General features: G+C 42.9%; 1 protein-coding gene across 1 annotated transcript in view; it reads left to right on the top strand.

Annotated features, from left to right (window-relative positions):
• LOC109934577 (amine oxidase [flavin-containing]-like) overlaps nucleotides 1-15,457 on the top strand; it is a 62,579-nt gene extending 47,122 nt beyond the window's left edge. Inside the window, exons 9-12 of the mRNA XM_048605329.1 lie at nucleotides 4,465-4,561; nucleotides 5,368-5,421; nucleotides 13,905-13,962; nucleotides 15,299-15,457. Coding sequence (XP_048461286.1) covers nucleotides 4,465-4,561; nucleotides 5,368-5,421; nucleotides 13,905-13,962; nucleotides 15,299-15,457 — 368 coding nt within the window. The remainder of the gene's footprint in view (nucleotides 1-4,464; nucleotides 4,562-5,367; nucleotides 5,422-13,904; nucleotides 13,963-15,298) is intronic.
• The last annotated feature ends 1,786 nt before the right edge of the window (nucleotides 15,458-17,243 follow it).

Raw genomic sequence — 17,243 nt, 5'->3', positions numbered from 1 at the left:
GCTCTACACCTTGTTATCTCAGATTCTCCAGCATCGGCAGTTCCTACAGACTCTGGAAGCTTCTGTTTTCAAATAAACCTGTTGGATGATAACCTGGTGTTGTGTGATTTCTGACTTGATATGGATGTGTGACTATCGCCACCCAGTGGATGCAGTGTAAAGTCACAGAATTGTTAAGATACAGAAGGAGGCTGTCCAGCCCAAATTGTCTACATCGGCTCTCTAAGCGGGCATCATGACTTTGTGCTATTCTTCTGCCTTTACCTCCAACCCTTTCACATTGTTTCTATTCAAATAATGATCCTAAGTCTTCTTGAATGATTCAATTGAACCTGCCTCTACCACACTTCCAGGCACTGCATTCCAGAGCCAAACCACTCTGTGTAAAAAAGGTTTATTCTTGTATCACTTTTATTTATTTTGCAAATCACTTTAAATCTGTGCCCTTTCATTCACGTTCATTTTATGAGTAGGAATAGTTTCTCCCAATCTAGCCTATCCAGCCCATTCATGATCTTCAAAACTTCTATTGAGTCTCCTTTTAGATTTCCATTAATACCTGCTCCTTCACAAACTGTGGAGTTCCCATGTCACTTTAGGTGTCTGTAGACATTTTGTTCTCTACTACCAATGCAGTTATGATCCAGAATGTTTGTTAGACCTCCCTCCCCCTTATCAGCTGTTGAAACAGATGTGAAGATAATTGGAAGGCTAATGGCTAACCTCTATGCTAATCTCCAGGAAGATTTGTCCCAACCCTTCCAATCTGTCCTCATAACTGAAATTTGTCATCCCTGGAACATTTCACATAAACCTTTTCTGTACTGTCTCCAATGTGTTCAAATCCATCTGTAGTATTGTGCCCACAACTGTACGCAATACTCCAGATGAAGTCTAATAACCATCTTGCCCTTGTACTTTATGTCCCTATTAATAAAGCCTGGAATTCTGTGCGCTTTATTAATTGCTCTCTCAACCTGTCCTGCCACCTTCAATAATTTATGCACACCCATTCCTTCTGCTGCAGCACCCACTTAAGAATTTACCTCTATTTTGAATTGTTTGTCCATGTTTTTCTGACCAAAATGCATCACCTCACAATTCTCTGCATTGAATTTCATTTGCCAGCTATCTGCCCACTCCCCCAACTTGTCTAAATCCTTTTGCAGTGCTACATTGTTCTCATCACAGTTTATTATGTTTCCAAGTTTCTTATCATCTGTGAACGTTCTAATTGTCCCCACCAAGACCTAGATCATTGGTATCCATCAGGACAAGCAAGGTCCCAATACTGACACCTGAGGAATAATAACACAGCTTGCAGCTTTCCTGGGGATCCTAGTACCGACAGTCAGGAACACAGTCTGCTCACTATTTAGGGACCACGAAAAGTCAACCTCTCAGGCCAATCGTGGCCAGGGGATATGTCCGACTGCAGTTTGGAGAATACAGCAATTAGTCAGTGCTGTACAGCCATCACAAGTATCATCTATTCACATGTTAGCAGTCAGGAGTCTGGTCAGTCATGGCCAGGGACAGTTCACCAAAGTCAGCCAGTCAGAGGTCTGGGCCAAGTACTGTAGCGGAGATCCGAGAGCTGAACAGTGAGGAGGGTAGGGTACAAGGTGGGGCAAAGGGTGAAGGTTAGTATTAGGGTGAGGTTGCTAAAAGAATGAAGCTGTCAAGGCTGGTAGTGGAGGGGAAAGCAGAGGCATGTTTTGAGGTGGGGACAAGGGTGATAATGGAAGGAAGCTCAGGTATATGGGGGTACTCAGAACAGTACCAGAGGGCATGGTAAGTGATGGGAGAGGGCAGTGCCTACTACTATGGCCTCCACAGGGAGAGCATAGAGGAGCAAAGTTGACATGATTAATGCATAATGTTGGTGCTCAGGGGTCAAGGGAGAAAGTTGGGGAGAAGTTCAATATGGTGGGCCTCCACAGGGCGAGGGGATGGGTGGAAACGGGCTGCCAGGGTAGTGTAAAGTAAACCACAACATGAAGTCTGCCAGGGTGTACCTGGGTGGGCCCAGTGCTGACAGTGTCAAACATGAACTTCCTATTTTCTAGACACTACCTGCAACTGGGAAAATACCTGAGCAGAGTTTGAGGAAAGAAAGTGTAGGATTCATGTCTACTGGACACAACTCGGATACTGAAGGGGCAAATAAGTGAAACATGTGTTTGCAAATTCCAGCTACATTTCATTTGTAATTGTTTCATGAATCTTTGACAATGCATGCAGAATATATGTGCTTAGAGATTAAATGCTGGTAAAAAAAATTCTGCACCAAGATATAAATGCTGGCAAATGTAACAATGGAATCTCAATTACGCAGGGGTTAGCAGTAATGACTTAAACAGAGGCAAAAGCTGGCCAAAAATGTCCTATAACTTGGGAAACTTGTAAGGATTCTGAAGGAAATGCAGACAGTTATGTCATCATCTTTCGAATTATATACTGTGTCTCAAATACCACAAGCTACCACAATGTCTGAGTATTTATGCTGTAGATAAAGTGTAACAGTGATGTGTATCCCCTGTATTACATTTCTATTACTTCCTGTGTGATTTTACGTTGATGTTAGGACGTGTGTTGATGTTTTTACATAGATTTTTTGAGGGATGTTAATGTCTTGAAGCTTCGCTTGGTCAGGGTTTACCTCCTGATCATCCACAATATTTGATCAACCTGCACACTCCTGGTCGCATAAATGCCAGTTAATAAAACATTTGATGTATTCCAATGGACTCTATGGAATGCAGTGATAAGTTTAATGATTGATGTCGGTCTGGGATGGGGAGAGGTCCAGAGCACAGCAGACATTCCCTTTGTGATGTAATGTTTTAGTTACTAGCCAGAGCGGCACCTTCACCAAGTTTGTGCATATTCCGAGGTTGAAGTTGAATAAATGATGGTGAAATGATCTTCATTATCAGGATGCTGTATGTCTGACTGTCTGGAGGAGTGTGTACAGTTCTGAGATACAGTGTGCACCACCACTGCCTGTTTTCGGAGCAAAGAACCTGTTTTGCTCCTTATATTCCCAACATTGATCATTGCCAGCAAGAGTCCTGTGCCCAGCCGCTGGGGGGATGTTGGGCACTGTGCCTACTTTCCAAAGAAAATGAAGGCAGATGCAGGAGTTCCAGACCCAGCCACAAGCCCAGGAGTAGAGCAGGCCACTGCAGGGGATAAGAAGTAACCAAATCATAAAAAACTTGCAGCCACAAGTACACTCAAGAGCTGCAGGAGAACCAAAGCTACGTCCCTGCCTTCATTTCCTGGAGGTGAGTGATGTGCACAGTCAACACAGCTCCATATGTCCCAGCACACTGTGATGGAACAATGTCAGATACTGGGGTGGGACCTGAGGGCTACAGGAGTGGGGGACCATCCTGTCCCAGTGGCTGGGACGGTGACAGCTGCTTTGAGCTTTTATGTGACTGGCCTCTTCCAGGGAGTGAAGGGTGACCTGTGTGAGATCTCTTAGTCATGGATCAGGAAAGTGACTGATGGCATCTGTGCAAAGTCACACTGGGTCATTTTGTTCTCCTGTGACAGGGCCAGTGCTGCAGTCTGGGCAGTAAGATTCAGGAATATAGCTGGGTTCCCTCCTAGGAACAAGGTAAGAGAATGAGGTTGTATTTGCGAAGTTATCTTATGAATGCCAGCTATATCCCATAAGCAGCAAGGCTTTGTAGCTGTTGTACTATGACACTGCTTTGGGGCAATGCCGCATTGCCAACAGTTGTCTGGGTGCAGAGCAGCATTCCAAACTTGGCATAGGTGCCAACGAGGCTGGTCTTTTGACATATCTGGTGTGGTGAGTTCTTTTGGGAATGGCAAGTAATAGAGTGGGACTAGGTGAGGGGGCACCATGGGTGTGGGGTAGGTAGCTAATGGGGTGAGTCTGGTAAGATATGGCAAAAAAAACACTGTATAACTTTATAACCCCATGAAGAGGTCAGCATTGCAATCTGGGCAGTAATATTCAGGAATAAAGCTAGATTCACCCAGGTGCAAAGTACCATAGACTGTACAACCATGACACTGAGCCGGGTCATGTCACAACACTGCGGAATTCATCAACAGGAAGTGTTCCTTTTGGTTAATGTCTATGGCATCGTGCACCCTGGGGGAAGCCATCTGAATCCCAAATTCTGAATGTTTCTAAATCCTGCTACTCGGGCTGCTGCACTGTCCTGGTAAGGGGGGAAGAAAAGTTGTGGAGTTTTCTCACTGTATCTTACCAAAGTCACCTCATTAACTATCTATCCCACACCCGTGGCACCCCTCTCACCTGATTCTAGTCCCATCTGAAAGGAATCCTCGGTGAAACTTGCTGTAGCTAACACTGAGCCAAAAAGATGCAAGATTCAGCCCACAGTGTGTGTTCCATCATGTTCTCTGTCTGCATAATATTTCCTGATGCTCTATAATAAACCATCTTTCTGCTGGCAGGTTATTGTGGTACCATGATGATTGAAGATGAGGAGTCACCTATTTCTCTGACACTGGATGACACCGAGCCTGATGGCTCCCACCCTGCAATTATGGGGTACGGTTCACAGAGCTGAAGAAAAGTGCGCCACAAATATATTGTTTTAAAAAGATCAAAATTAACACGAAGAAATCTTGAAAAGTAACTGGAGGAGACTTAGACTCACCACAAACTTGTGGGCACCTTGCTTCACTTAAATAGAACATCTGAACCACCGTCCTGCATGCTAACCTCCTGAATTCGTTGATTGCTTACCTGCAATATTTTCTGTTTCTAAGTCTTATTCGCGCTCTTTGATTTCTTTGCATTCGCAGCCATAGAAAAACGCTTATATTTGGGAAACCCTGCTGGGACATGTGTTATAACAAGGTGTAGAGCTGGATGAACACAGCAGGCCAAGCAGCATCAGAGGAGCAGGAAGGCTGACGTTTCGGCCTGCTCCTCTGATGATTCTTTACCTGCTGTGTTCATCCAGCTCTACACCTTGTTATCTCAGATTCTCCAGCATCTGCAGTTCCTACTATCTCTGGGGCATGTGTTATTCTGTTTGCCAGCTTTATGGCATCATACTGTTCCCTACTACAATGGTGTGAGGTGTTCGAGACCTGAGACAAGATAATGAATTGCTTATCAATTACATTCTTTAGTGAAGCAACTTTAAAACCTTCCTCATTGACATTTCAGCCACCTTTGATCTCTGTCTTTTTAGAAAATATATTATGCCTACACTTCAACTGTAATATTTTTCCAAATCTTGAATTGTGATAAACACTGAATAATATTCATGTGCTATGGATCAATGGATTGTGTTACCAGTAATTAGACAATCCACGGTATAACTGAGTACTGTTATTTGTTTCTAGGTTTATATTGGCAAGGAAGGCTCGACTTTTACTTAGTCTCACTAAAGCAGAGAGGTGGGTATTGTGATGTTTGGCTGATGGTATGTGAGCTGATCTGTGATAGTTTTAAAACTACCTGACACGTGAAAGTGAGAGTGTGTTCTCAATGTACCTGCAATGCGTCTAACATGGAAATATCTTCATAAATGTGTATTCTCAGCACCCCTTAGCTCCTTTAACAAGGCTGCTGTATTTAAATAGAACTCACATTCAAAGTCAGATATGGGGAACAGTAAACATCATGGATACTTCAAGCCTTTTGCTTCAAACACTTTCCCTATATGGCTGCAAGTTTACACTGGTTATATCTTCACATTGGGCAGAGTTAATTCTGTGAATGAAGAAGTGGTGAAATGAGTAGGCAGTATGGTGTCTCAGTGGTTAGTGCTACTGCCTCTCAGCACCAGAAGCCTGGGTTCGATTCCACTCTCGGGTGACTGTCTGTGTGGAGTTTGCACATTCTCCCCATATCTGTGTGGGTTTCCGCCAGGTGCTCCAGTTTCCTCCCACAGTCCAAAGATATGCAGGTTAGGTGGATTGGCCATGCTAAATTGCTCATAATGTCAGGCTAGGTGGGTTAGCCATGGGAAATGCAGGATTGCAGGGATAGGGTGGGGGGGGGGGTCTGGGTGGGATGCTCTTCAGAAGATTGATGTGGACTCATTGGGCCAAATGGCCTGCTTCCCCACTGTAGGGATTCTATGAATTGACCCATGGATAATCGTGGGATGAACAGTTGAAGAGTTGCTCCATGAAACTTGAAGTTAATCACTGACTGGTTTCAGTATAGTAGGAGGCTATTCAGCCCATTGTGCCTTCAGCCAATTTTCTGGAAGAGCTTTCACCTTACTGCAGTTGGCTGAGTAGTTGATTTGCAACATAGAGGGACGCCAACAGTACAGGTTTAATTCCTGCCCCAACTGAGGTTGCTGTGATGGGCTCTCCTTCTTGACCTCTCCCTTCACCCTGAGGCATGGTGATCCTCAGGTTAAAGCACCACCAGTTGTCTCTTTCTAACGAGAGAGCAGCGCCATGGTCTGGTAAAACTCTGGTCACTTCACTCAGCTGGTTGTAGCAACCTCTACCCTGAATTTTTTTTCTCTTCAGATAATTATCCAATGTCCTATTGTAAACCCACAATCGAATCCCACCATACCTTCAGGCAGTGCCTTCCAGATCCTGATTATTAGCTATATAGAAAAGATTTCCTTCATGTTATCTTTGGTTTGCTTTAATTACTGTCTTCAGACACTTCATGATTTTGTATCTCTTAATTAAATTTCCTCTCAACCTCCTCTAAGGAAAACAGCTTCAGCTTCTCCATGTATCGATGAACTGAAATCCCTCTTTACTGGAACCATTCTTAGAAATCTTTTCTGCATTCTCTCAACATGCTTTCACAGCCTTCCGAAAGAGTGGTCCTTTAAATAGGACATGATAGCTCCATTGAGGCTGAACCAGTGCTTTATAAAGGTTCACAATAACGTCCTTGCTTTTATATTCTACACCATTCTTAATAGACCCTAAGATTTATCTTTTTAACTGTTTTTTCAACTGACAATGATTTATGCACGTAAACTCCAGGTCCCTCTGTGCCATCCCTGTGTACCCACTTTAGAATTGCACCCTTTATTTTACATCTACTCTCATTCTTCTCACCGAAATGTAACACCACAATTCTCTGCATTCAATTCCATCTGCCACATGTCTGCCTATTCCACAAATGCCGTATCATCTTGAAGACTATCACTATCCCCTTAGAGTTCACAATGCTTGAATATTTTGTGTCACTTGAAAATTTTGAAATTGTGCCCCATGCACCTAAGTTTAGGTCATTAATACAGATCGAGAAAAACTGGACTCCTAATACAACCCTTGGAAACACTACAATAAACTTTTTTCCTGTCCGAACAACAACTGTTCACTTTTGATCTCTGTTTCTGGCCACTCAGCCAAATTCATGGAAATAACAAACAAGTGTGATGAAAAGTAGAGTGCTGAACCAGTCTTATCCATTTAGCACCATCTCCCAAAGTCAAGGTCTCAATAATTGGTAGAGAAATCCAGCAGGTCTGGCAACATCTGTGTAGAGAAAGCAGAGTTAACAGCTTGGGTCCAGTGATTCTCCTTCAGAATCCTGAGTTTTTTCCAGCAACTTCTATATTATTATTTATTCCCAGCATCTGCAGTTCTTTTTTTTAAATTAAGAATCTACCTACCTCTGCCTTAAAAATCTTCAATGATGAGGTTGTTGACTTGCTCGCCAAACTGGCTTGTTCTCATTCAGACATTTTGCCACCATGCTAGGTGACATTTCTGAAGAAGGGTCCTGACCCGAAATGTCAACTTTCCTGCTCCTCAGATGCTGCCTGGCCTGCTGTGTTCCTCTAGCTCAACACTGTGTTATCTCTGACTCCAACATCTGCAGTTCTTGCTATCTCTGAGTGAGTTATAACCCCACTGCGAAGCCGTTCCAAGGATGCCCACCTTGAAGAAGTTGTCCTCCTCTCAGTCCATTTCTGAAGAAGGGTCCCGACGTCAACTTTCCTGTTCCTCTGATGCTGCCTGGCCTGCTGTGTTCCTCCAGCTCCACACTGTTGAATCATACAAGATTCTTGACAGGGTCTTCACAGGGTGGATGCTAAAATGGTGTTTCTCCTTATGGGAGAGCCTATGGCCAGAGGGCATAATCTCAGAAAAAAGGTTTATCCATTTATCGCAAAGCTGAAGAGGAACTTTTGTTTTCTTATAGAATAGTGAGTCTGTGGAATTTTTTACAGCAGAGGTCTTTAGAGGCTGGGTCATTAATTATATCCAAGGCTGAGATGAACAGGGATCAGTGGTTATAAGGACAAGGCAAGAAAGTTAAGTTGATGATGATGAAATCAGCCATGATTTTATTGAATGGCAGAGCAGACTCGATGGACCGAATAGCTTGCTATTGCTCCTGTATCTTACAGTCTTGTCAATTTTTGTACTTTGTTTTGAATGTCTATGGTTTTGAAATGGACGCAAATGAGGTTAAAAAGAAGAGTTTTCTATTTAAGCAGTAGCGGTAATATCATAGTCCTACTGGACTGTAGGCATTAGAGAGAGATGACTGGCGGTGTCTTAGCCTTGGGGCCACCATATCTCAAGTAGGGGGGTGGGGCTGAAGATTGAGAAGGACAGTCCTTCACGGTAGCATCCGCCAGCATAGGAATTGAATCCATCTATTAACATTATGCTGTATCACAAACTGGCTGCCCAGCCAACTTGTCTAATCAACCCCCGTTTAGGCAGCCCTTAATACTGAAAGCAGACAGCATTTTATCTTCAATGAGGTTAACAACCATGAATAAATAGCTTCTGAATAAGAGGGGCACTATCCTATAGCCTTGTTTTACACCATCTGGATTTTGACGGTCTTTGCTTCAGATCTCATACTGAAGACAGCTGCAGTCATATCAGCACCAAGCTGTTATAGGATTGTGAACTTTTTGAACTTCCAAATCTTGGAGAAAAATTGACAGAGTCTTTCAATTTACTGAATTAACTTCATTGTTCAGGACAATGAATGAAATGAAGAGTTCCTGGTGCTCTTTTCGACACTTTCCTCAGATCAGTCTTGCAACGAAAGTCATGTCAGAGTTTCCTTTCAAAAGTCTAAAGCTGCAATCTGTCTCTGGCAGAGTTTCCCCAGCCATAGGAAGTAAGGGATTCAGGAGAATGCAGGTCAGAACACCTCCATTGTTTCCCCAATATTTTATATTCTCCCTTTCTGAAGACAATTGCAATTGTCGTGTTCCTGAAGTCAGTGGGAGTGCCTTTTTCTTTCAAATCTGCAGGACGGGTCAATAATGAGAGTAAAGGATCACCAGCTTTGAAGATCTCAGCTAAAACACTACCAGGGCTTCTGACTTTGTTATTTTTCATCCAGCTGTGGGACTGAGACATTGAACTTCCTCCTGTTGGACTTTTTGCATCTTGTGATGTATTTGTGACAGATAGATGTTCATTTTTGATCGAACAATTATAATGTGTCAAGATCATAATTTAGGAGATGCCAGTGATTTGACCTAGGGTGATTTCTACTATGACCAGACCCTGGGCAAGGTTGCCCAAGTTATACTTGTTCTAAATGGACACCCCAAATTGTTAAGCTTCCAGTGAGGAAGGATGAAATGGCTCCCATTCCTGATTCAGCTATGTCCTTGGCTAGTCAGAACAAGCTTAGTTTAAAACAAAATCCCTCCCTGGTGGATCCTTTCCTCCCACTAAATGATTTTCTGCTTTAAAATGAGCCTACTTAACAAGATTTTACCTGCAATGCAGGGATTAGCTAGTCTCTAGTCTTTGACTGTGACCATCACAGCACACTAGTACTTAATCCAGGCTGGTACACAAGGCTACCTCGGTGTTCTCGCTCACTTTCTTCTATAAACATACACAAACCAAAGTTGAAGTTGTTTTTTTTATTTTTTTTGTACATTTCTATTATGTTCTCTCTCTGAAGTTTTTCCTGCAACTGCTGCTTTGGGGTTCTGATCCATTGTCATGCTATTTCATGCAGTTTTGAGTTTGTCCTGCTAATGGCAGACAGTGTTTGGTATAATGAGGTCATGCTGACTTCACTTTGTCAGCAAGAGATCTCAATTTACATCGGCTTTAGCTGTCATTTTTCCCAGTGCCCCCTCTCTATAATATCAGAGTCGTGATTAACTCTGGCACTAACATGCCAAGAAGGATGATTCTTTGTTCTTCTTCTGGCATGCCAGTGAGGAGTTAAGCAAAGTTAAAGAAGAACTTTTCCTTAAAATTTTCATTTGAGCCAAGTGTTAGGGCATTAGCGCTTGTGGCTGTGGCTCTCTGATTGTGGCTCAGCTTGAGATGTAGTGACATGAGTTGTTTCATTTATGTAATTGGGGTGTATATCCACCATCCTGTTTCAGTTGGCAAAACCAACTGTGTGACCAGGAGAGTCACTGTCAGTCTTGCCTTTGTGGTAGAAGGTGTATGTCCTGCTTTTTCCTTCAGCTGCCTGTCTCCAGGAAGACCATCTCCCTGAGGGCAGCAATGTCAATTTGGACTCTATAGATGGTTGACATGAAATAATTGTGGTTCTTCTTTCCAGACAGTCCCCCTTGAGATTATCCAATGAGTTTTCTAACATTCCAAGTTGTAAAGTTGAAGTTTTCTCCCTTTAACCATGAAGATAGTGATTCCGCAGGGTGGTGTTCACCAGCTAAGAGAAAGTGGGACAGCCAATTTTTAGGACACCTTTCCCAGCCCCTTCATCATTTACGGTGAGCAGCGAGTATCCTGAAGAGTCATAGAGCCATAGAATAATACAGCATGGAAACAGGCCCTTTGGCCCAAACTGATCCATGCTGACCGTGGTGCCTAGTCAGCTAGTTCCAATTGCCTCCATTTTGTCCATATCCCTGTAAACCCTTCCCATCCATGTACCTAGTCAAATGTTGTTTTAAATGTTGCTATTGTACCTGCCTCAGCCATTTTCTCTGGCAGCCCATTCCACATACGCACCACTCTCTGCGTGAAGAAGTTGCCCCTCAAGTCCTTCTTAAATCTTGCCCCTCCCTCCTTAAACCTATGCCCTCTAATTTTCAATTCCCCATCCCTAGGAAAAAAACTATATGCATTCATCCTATCTATGCTCTTCATGATTTTATACACCTCAAAAAGGTCACCCCTCATTCTCCTACGTTCCAAGGAATAAAGTCCTATCCTGGCCAACCTCTCCCTATAACTCAGGTCTACTAGTCCTGGCAACATCCTCGTAAATCTTCTTTCCACGCTTTCTAGTTTAACTATGTCTTTACTATAACAGGGTGACCAAAACTGTACTCAATACTCCAAGTGCAGCCTTACCAATGACTTATACAACTGTAACATAACATCCCAACTCCTATACGCAATGCCTTGACCAATGAAGGCCAGTATGCTAAATGCTTTCTTCACCAACCTGTCTACCTGTGATGCTGCTTTCAACGAACTATGTACTTGTACTCCTAGGTTCCTCTGTTCCACAACACTCCTCAGGACCTTACCATTTACTGTATAAGTCCTACGTTGGTTTGACTTTCCAAAGTGCAAAACCTCACACTTATCTATATTGAATTGCATTTGCCAATCCTTAGCCCACTATCCCATCTGATCAAAATCCCTCTGTAACTTTTGATAACCTTCCTCGCTATCAACAATACTTCCTAATTTTTTATCATCCGCAAACTTACTAATCATGCCTTGTACATTCACATCCAGATCATTTATGTAAATAACAAAGGTCCCAGCATCGAGCCCTATGGCACACTGCTAGCCACAGGCCTCCAGCCCAAGAAACAACCTTCAACCATCACCCTCTGCTTCCTACCATCGAGCCAATTTTGAATCCAATTAGCTAGCTCTCCCTGAATCCTATGCGACCTAACCTTCACGATTAGACTACCGTGCAGGACCTTGTCAAAGGCTCTACTAAAGTCCATACAGACAACATCCACTGCCCTACCCTCATCTATCCTCTTGGTTACCTCTTTGAAAAACTCTAAAAGACGTTTTAGACATGACTTCCCGCACACAAATCCATGCTGACTATCCGAACTCAGACCTTGATTATCCAAACGTTGGTTGATCCTGTCCCTCAGTATCTTCTTCAATAACTTGCCTATGGGATTTATCCACCTTAATGTGCTTTAAGGCTGTGAATGGCTCCTCTCTGGTAATATGTATGAGGTCCAAAATATAGAAACATAGAAGATAGGAGCAGGAGGAGGCCATTTGGCCCTTCGAGCCTGCTCCGCCATTCTTCATGATCGTGGCTGATCATCCAACTCAATAGCCTAATCCTGCTTTCTCCCATAAATTTTGATCCCATTTACCCCAAGTGCTATAACTAGTCGCCTCTTGAATACATTCAATGCTTTGGCATCAACTACTTCCTGTGGTAATGAATTCCACAGGCTCACCACTCTTTGGGTGAAGAAATGTCTCCTCATCTTCATCCTAAGTGGTCTACCCCGAATCCTTAGACTGTGACCCATGGTTCCGGACACACCCACCATCAGGAACATCCTCCCTTCATCTACTCTGTCCAGTCCTGTTAGAATTTTATAAGTCTCTATGAGATCTCCCACATTCATCTGAACTCCAGCAAAAACAATCCCAACCTAGTCAATCTCTCCTCATATGCCAGACCCGCCATCCCTGGAATCAGCCTAGTAAATCTTCACTGTACTCCCTCGAGAGCAAGAGCATTCTTCCTCAGAAAAGGAGACCAAAACTACACACAATATTCCAGGTGTGGACTTGTTTCCCTTATTTCCTTAGCATCCATGATTCTTTTCTCAGTAAACACTGAGGAGAAATATTCATTAAAAATCTCCATGATCTCCTGTGGCTCCATGCATAGACAGTCATGCTCATCTTTAAGGGGACCTATTCTCTCCCTAGCCACCCTTTTACTCTTAATGTAGTTATACAACCTCTTGGGATTATCTTTAACCTTTTCTGCCAGATCCATCTCAGGACTGCTCAGTCATGGATGCTGCTGTCTGAAGGCACCGCTGTCCCAATGCAGGTGCCCCATGACCATTAAAAATCTGACGCCATCGTACAGATTCTTACTAGAGACTCTCAGGTTCACAAACATGTCCTTGTCACCAATTCTCCATTACCATGGGACTTGGCAGAGCCCAGTGGAAGTGTGTGCAAGGAATCATTTAACTCGTCTGCTATCATGGTCCTCATGATCTCTACAGGTTGGTAATCAGATTTCAGTGACCGGGACTACCTTGTTGCTGCATCCTTCTTCCACCTTCGCAGCTGGTGAAATGTCCACAATTTCTTTACCCTCAGCCATTCGAGACTTTTGAACCGCCTTTGTCTGTCAGTACCCCCTGACCTTGCTGCTATGGATGTCCTTCCCAGGTGCAAGGACTTCCAACAACACTGGCTGAAGGATCATTGAAACACACAAACCTTTCTCAAAATCATGGTGCTGACCAACAGAGGAAAGAAATTTCAGTGTCTTATTGTTACTGAGAAACATTTTCGAAGAAATAAATTGCAAAGGATCTGTAAGATTTTTATAGTTGTAATTTCATTAATATTTTTCAATATCCAAATTACAGTTTTCTAGTGAATATTATTGGTGCAAATGTTGTTGCACCTTTGTTGAATTACATAGAATCTATGTGCAATGTCGTTGTTTTTCCCATTTATCTTTCCTTTCTCCCTCATATATACATTCAATCCTCCCTTAATTAGTACAGCTCCCGAAGTGGCAACGAGTTCTATACCCCCCATCAATGCCTGTGTAAGAGGAATAGAGCTTAATCTGCAGCTAATCCAAAATACTTCTGTGTGGTACAGCATGTGACAGCACAGTATAAAGCGCAGCATTAGTTGTGTTACCATGCAAGAGGATACGTTAGCAATGTTGGCTATGTTAGTGTTGGCCACATTTCTGGAGGAGATTGAATAAAATCTCGTTTTTTCAGGAAACAACGAATCTGCCAGATTTATGCACGAGTTCTGGAGACAGAGGAAGCTCTATACGTAAGCACCTTTTGATAGAAGACACCTCAAAAATCAATAATCTTGCATTTGTAGTGGGATTGAAGTAATGGTATAAAAATGTATCTAACCTAATGCCCATGCCTTCAATAATTTGGGCAAGCTCCAGAAAACTTGGAAACAAATGTTTGTTGTACTCATTGGCTGGGTCAGGAAAGTGCCAGGAAGTATGGTAGGGGAGGAGAGGAGAAAGACGTAATTGCAATTGGTGGCATCCTTCAGGGTATTACCTCCCTGCTCCTGATTCCTTTTAAATTGCTTTTAAATGTACTTACTACTTGCAGAGTGATTCTGTCATTTCGCCTCTCATGAATTGGAAGAGAGAAAGAAGTATGTCAACTTTGTTGTGTGCAATGTACCGTTATGAAAGGGAAGGCTCTGAGATGCTGAAAGTGAGAGGGTCGCTTTTTCTCCTGTTATCTCTCGAATACACTGACCTGTGTAGCCAATCATTTTGACTGAGTCTAGAGCAGTAAGTGTTGACAGACTATTAGGTTAGTAAATGTGATGCCTAAGGTTCTCTCTGGCCACTCCTGAAATTTACAAACATCCCATGTCACTATTTGAAGAAGAGCAAGGAATACTCTCCTCTCCCTTAACAAATGTCATGACAGAACAGATTAACTGGTCAATCAATATTGTTAGTGGGATGTTTGCAATGCAGAATTGCTGGGGCAATTAGGTATGAGGAATACATTCTGGCCTACTCAAAGATGCTCCCATTCCATGAGAAAGTATAATCTCAGTAAAAATTGAGACCTTCTGGAGCTCTGAGTGTAATGTTGTATAGTTCATATTGGTGATTTCTACTTGTGCTGCAGTGGAAACTGAGAAATCAAATCAGATGACACATCATGGTCTAGTCCTCAAATGCTCTTGTGGTGTTGACCCACCTCTTCTGTGCTGAAGGACAATGGTATCAGGATTTCTGGCAGACTTGCCAATGTATCAGGTATTTCAGTGTATAGCCATCTGCCTCAGTCTATATGCCACCCCAGTGAAATGAGCCTTTATTTGAACCTTCTGCAGCAGAATGCGTATATGACCTCAGACTTCTGGAGTTGCTGTCCTTTCCTCTGACTTAGTTGTAGTCCATTTGAGCCTGATTATTCACCAGTATGAAACTTGTGCAATGGACAGAGGTTAAGTTTTCTTCCCACACCCTGTGCCCGCTTTTGGGAGCTGTCCATTGATGCCCTCTTTGAGCAGAAATCTCAGAAAATTGACAATAGTTAACAAATAAACGATGCATAACTAGTGATAACATTTTATGGAATTATTACTTTAACATTGAAACACAAACCTTTCCTGTTCCCAGGCTGTTCACTATGAAGAAAAAGACTGGTGTGAGGAGCAGTACTCGGGTGGCTGCTACACTGCATACTTCCCACCAGGGATGTTCATTCAGTTTGGCAAGTACGTACCTATGCATAATCAATCTAGATTCCTGCCAAATAATGTTGTAGTTTTGTTTTAAGAGTGATGCCCATTTAAGAAATCCAACATGCCAGTGAGCCTGTACCTGGATGTCATCATGTGACTAGAGGCCACTGTCATTCTGCACTGTAGCACTCAGGTTGCAGGCTATGTCTAGACATGACTGTGTCAAGCTCATGCAGTATCCACCAATGCTCTCGATGCCTTTAGAGAATGGTGGGCATCGCTGGGAATACACTGCTTTATTGTCCCCTCCAATTCCAATTTGATTGAGTCTCTTCCTGCTTTCCCTAACCCTCCCTTGCTTCTGAAGGTTTGCATTGCTCACAAAGGGATTTACACGTAAATATTTAATTCACTGCATGAGTGATTTACTGATGGCAGTCAGTAGTTGGAAGAAGGCCATGGTAATTTGGTGGTGGGTTTAAGATTCAGTTGTGCATGGTAACACATAGAGATACTAAAAAAAAGACTGTGTAAAGTGTGTGCTAGTTTATTTTTGAATAAACTCACCAGAGATCTTCAAGTAAACAGAATTCAGGTACCTATGTGCATTACCTTTAGATAGTACAAGAATATCACTACACATAGCAAATTATGTTACTTGCTGAATTTTGTTTTTAGTCACGCAAGGGATATGGATGTTGCTGGCTGGCCGGCATTTATTGCCCATCCCTAGTTGCCCTTGAGAAGATGGTGGTGAGCTGCCTTCTTGAACTGCTGCAGTCCATGTCCTCTGGGCAGACCCACAATGCTCTTAGGGAGGAAACTCTATGATTTTGACCCAACAACTATGAAGAAACAGTAATATATTTCCAAGTCAGGATGGTAAGTGGCTTGGAGGGGAACTTGCAAGTGGTGGTGTTCCCATGGATCTGTTTCTCTTGTCCTTCTAGACAGAAGTGGTCATGGGTTTGGAAGGTGCTGTCTGAGGATCTTTGGTGAATTTCTGCAGTGCATCTTGTAGACTATACATACTGCTACCACTGATCGCTGGTGGTGGAAGCAGTGGATACTTGTGGATGTAGTGTCAATCAAGTGGTCTGCTTTGTCCTGCATGGTGTTGTTGGAGATGCACCTATCCAGGCAAGTGGGGAGTACTCCATCATGCTCCTGACTTGTGCCTTGTAAGATTGTAACAGACTTTAGGGAGTCAGGAGATGAGTTACTCACCACAGTATTCCTAGCTTCTGACCATGCTCTTGTAGCCATTGTATTTATATGGCAAGCCGAGTTGAGTTTTTGGTAAATAGTAATGTATTGTCAGGCTGAAAGTACCTAATGGATTCTTTAAGTCTGATCAACGTGATTACAAGAAGACAGATGCACATTGATACAGCGAGCAAATTTATTAGTTTAATCTAATTTAGATATATGCAAACTAATGATTGAAGCCATTAGCTTAAACTAATTTAGACATATTTAGACATAGACATATGCCTTCTGCCCATCAGGGTCTCCAGGGTGACGGCTGGCACTTGGGATCTCTTTCTTAGGTTCCACGGCACCAATCCTCAAACCCTAGCCAAATGGTGAAGATTCATGACCTCGTAGTCAAGAACATGGCCCAGTGGGGACAGTCTTAGTCTCACAAACCCCAGTCCGATAGGGAAAAGTCCACAGTATCAGTCCTCGAACGCCAGTCTACTGGGGAAGGCCCATGGCCCCGGTCTCACAAACCCAGTCCGATGGGTTCTGGTTACGTGCTGTATCACTATTTCCTAGTACTTTCAGTACATTTCCAGACATTCCATTGTGCAGAACATAAGTTGAATACATCTCCAGCTAGCTCTATGTTAGCTGTATTAAAAAATTGCTTTCGACAG

The sequence above is a fragment of the Rhincodon typus genome, chromosome 14 (genome assembly GCF_021869965.1).
Source record: "Rhincodon typus isolate 14 chromosome 14, sRhiTyp1.1, whole genome shotgun sequence".
NCBI classification, from domain to species: domain Eukaryota; kingdom Metazoa; phylum Chordata; class Chondrichthyes; order Orectolobiformes; family Rhincodontidae; genus Rhincodon; species Rhincodon typus.
Note: the sequence above shows the minus strand (reverse complement) of the source record. Positions and strands in the feature narration are given on the sequence as shown.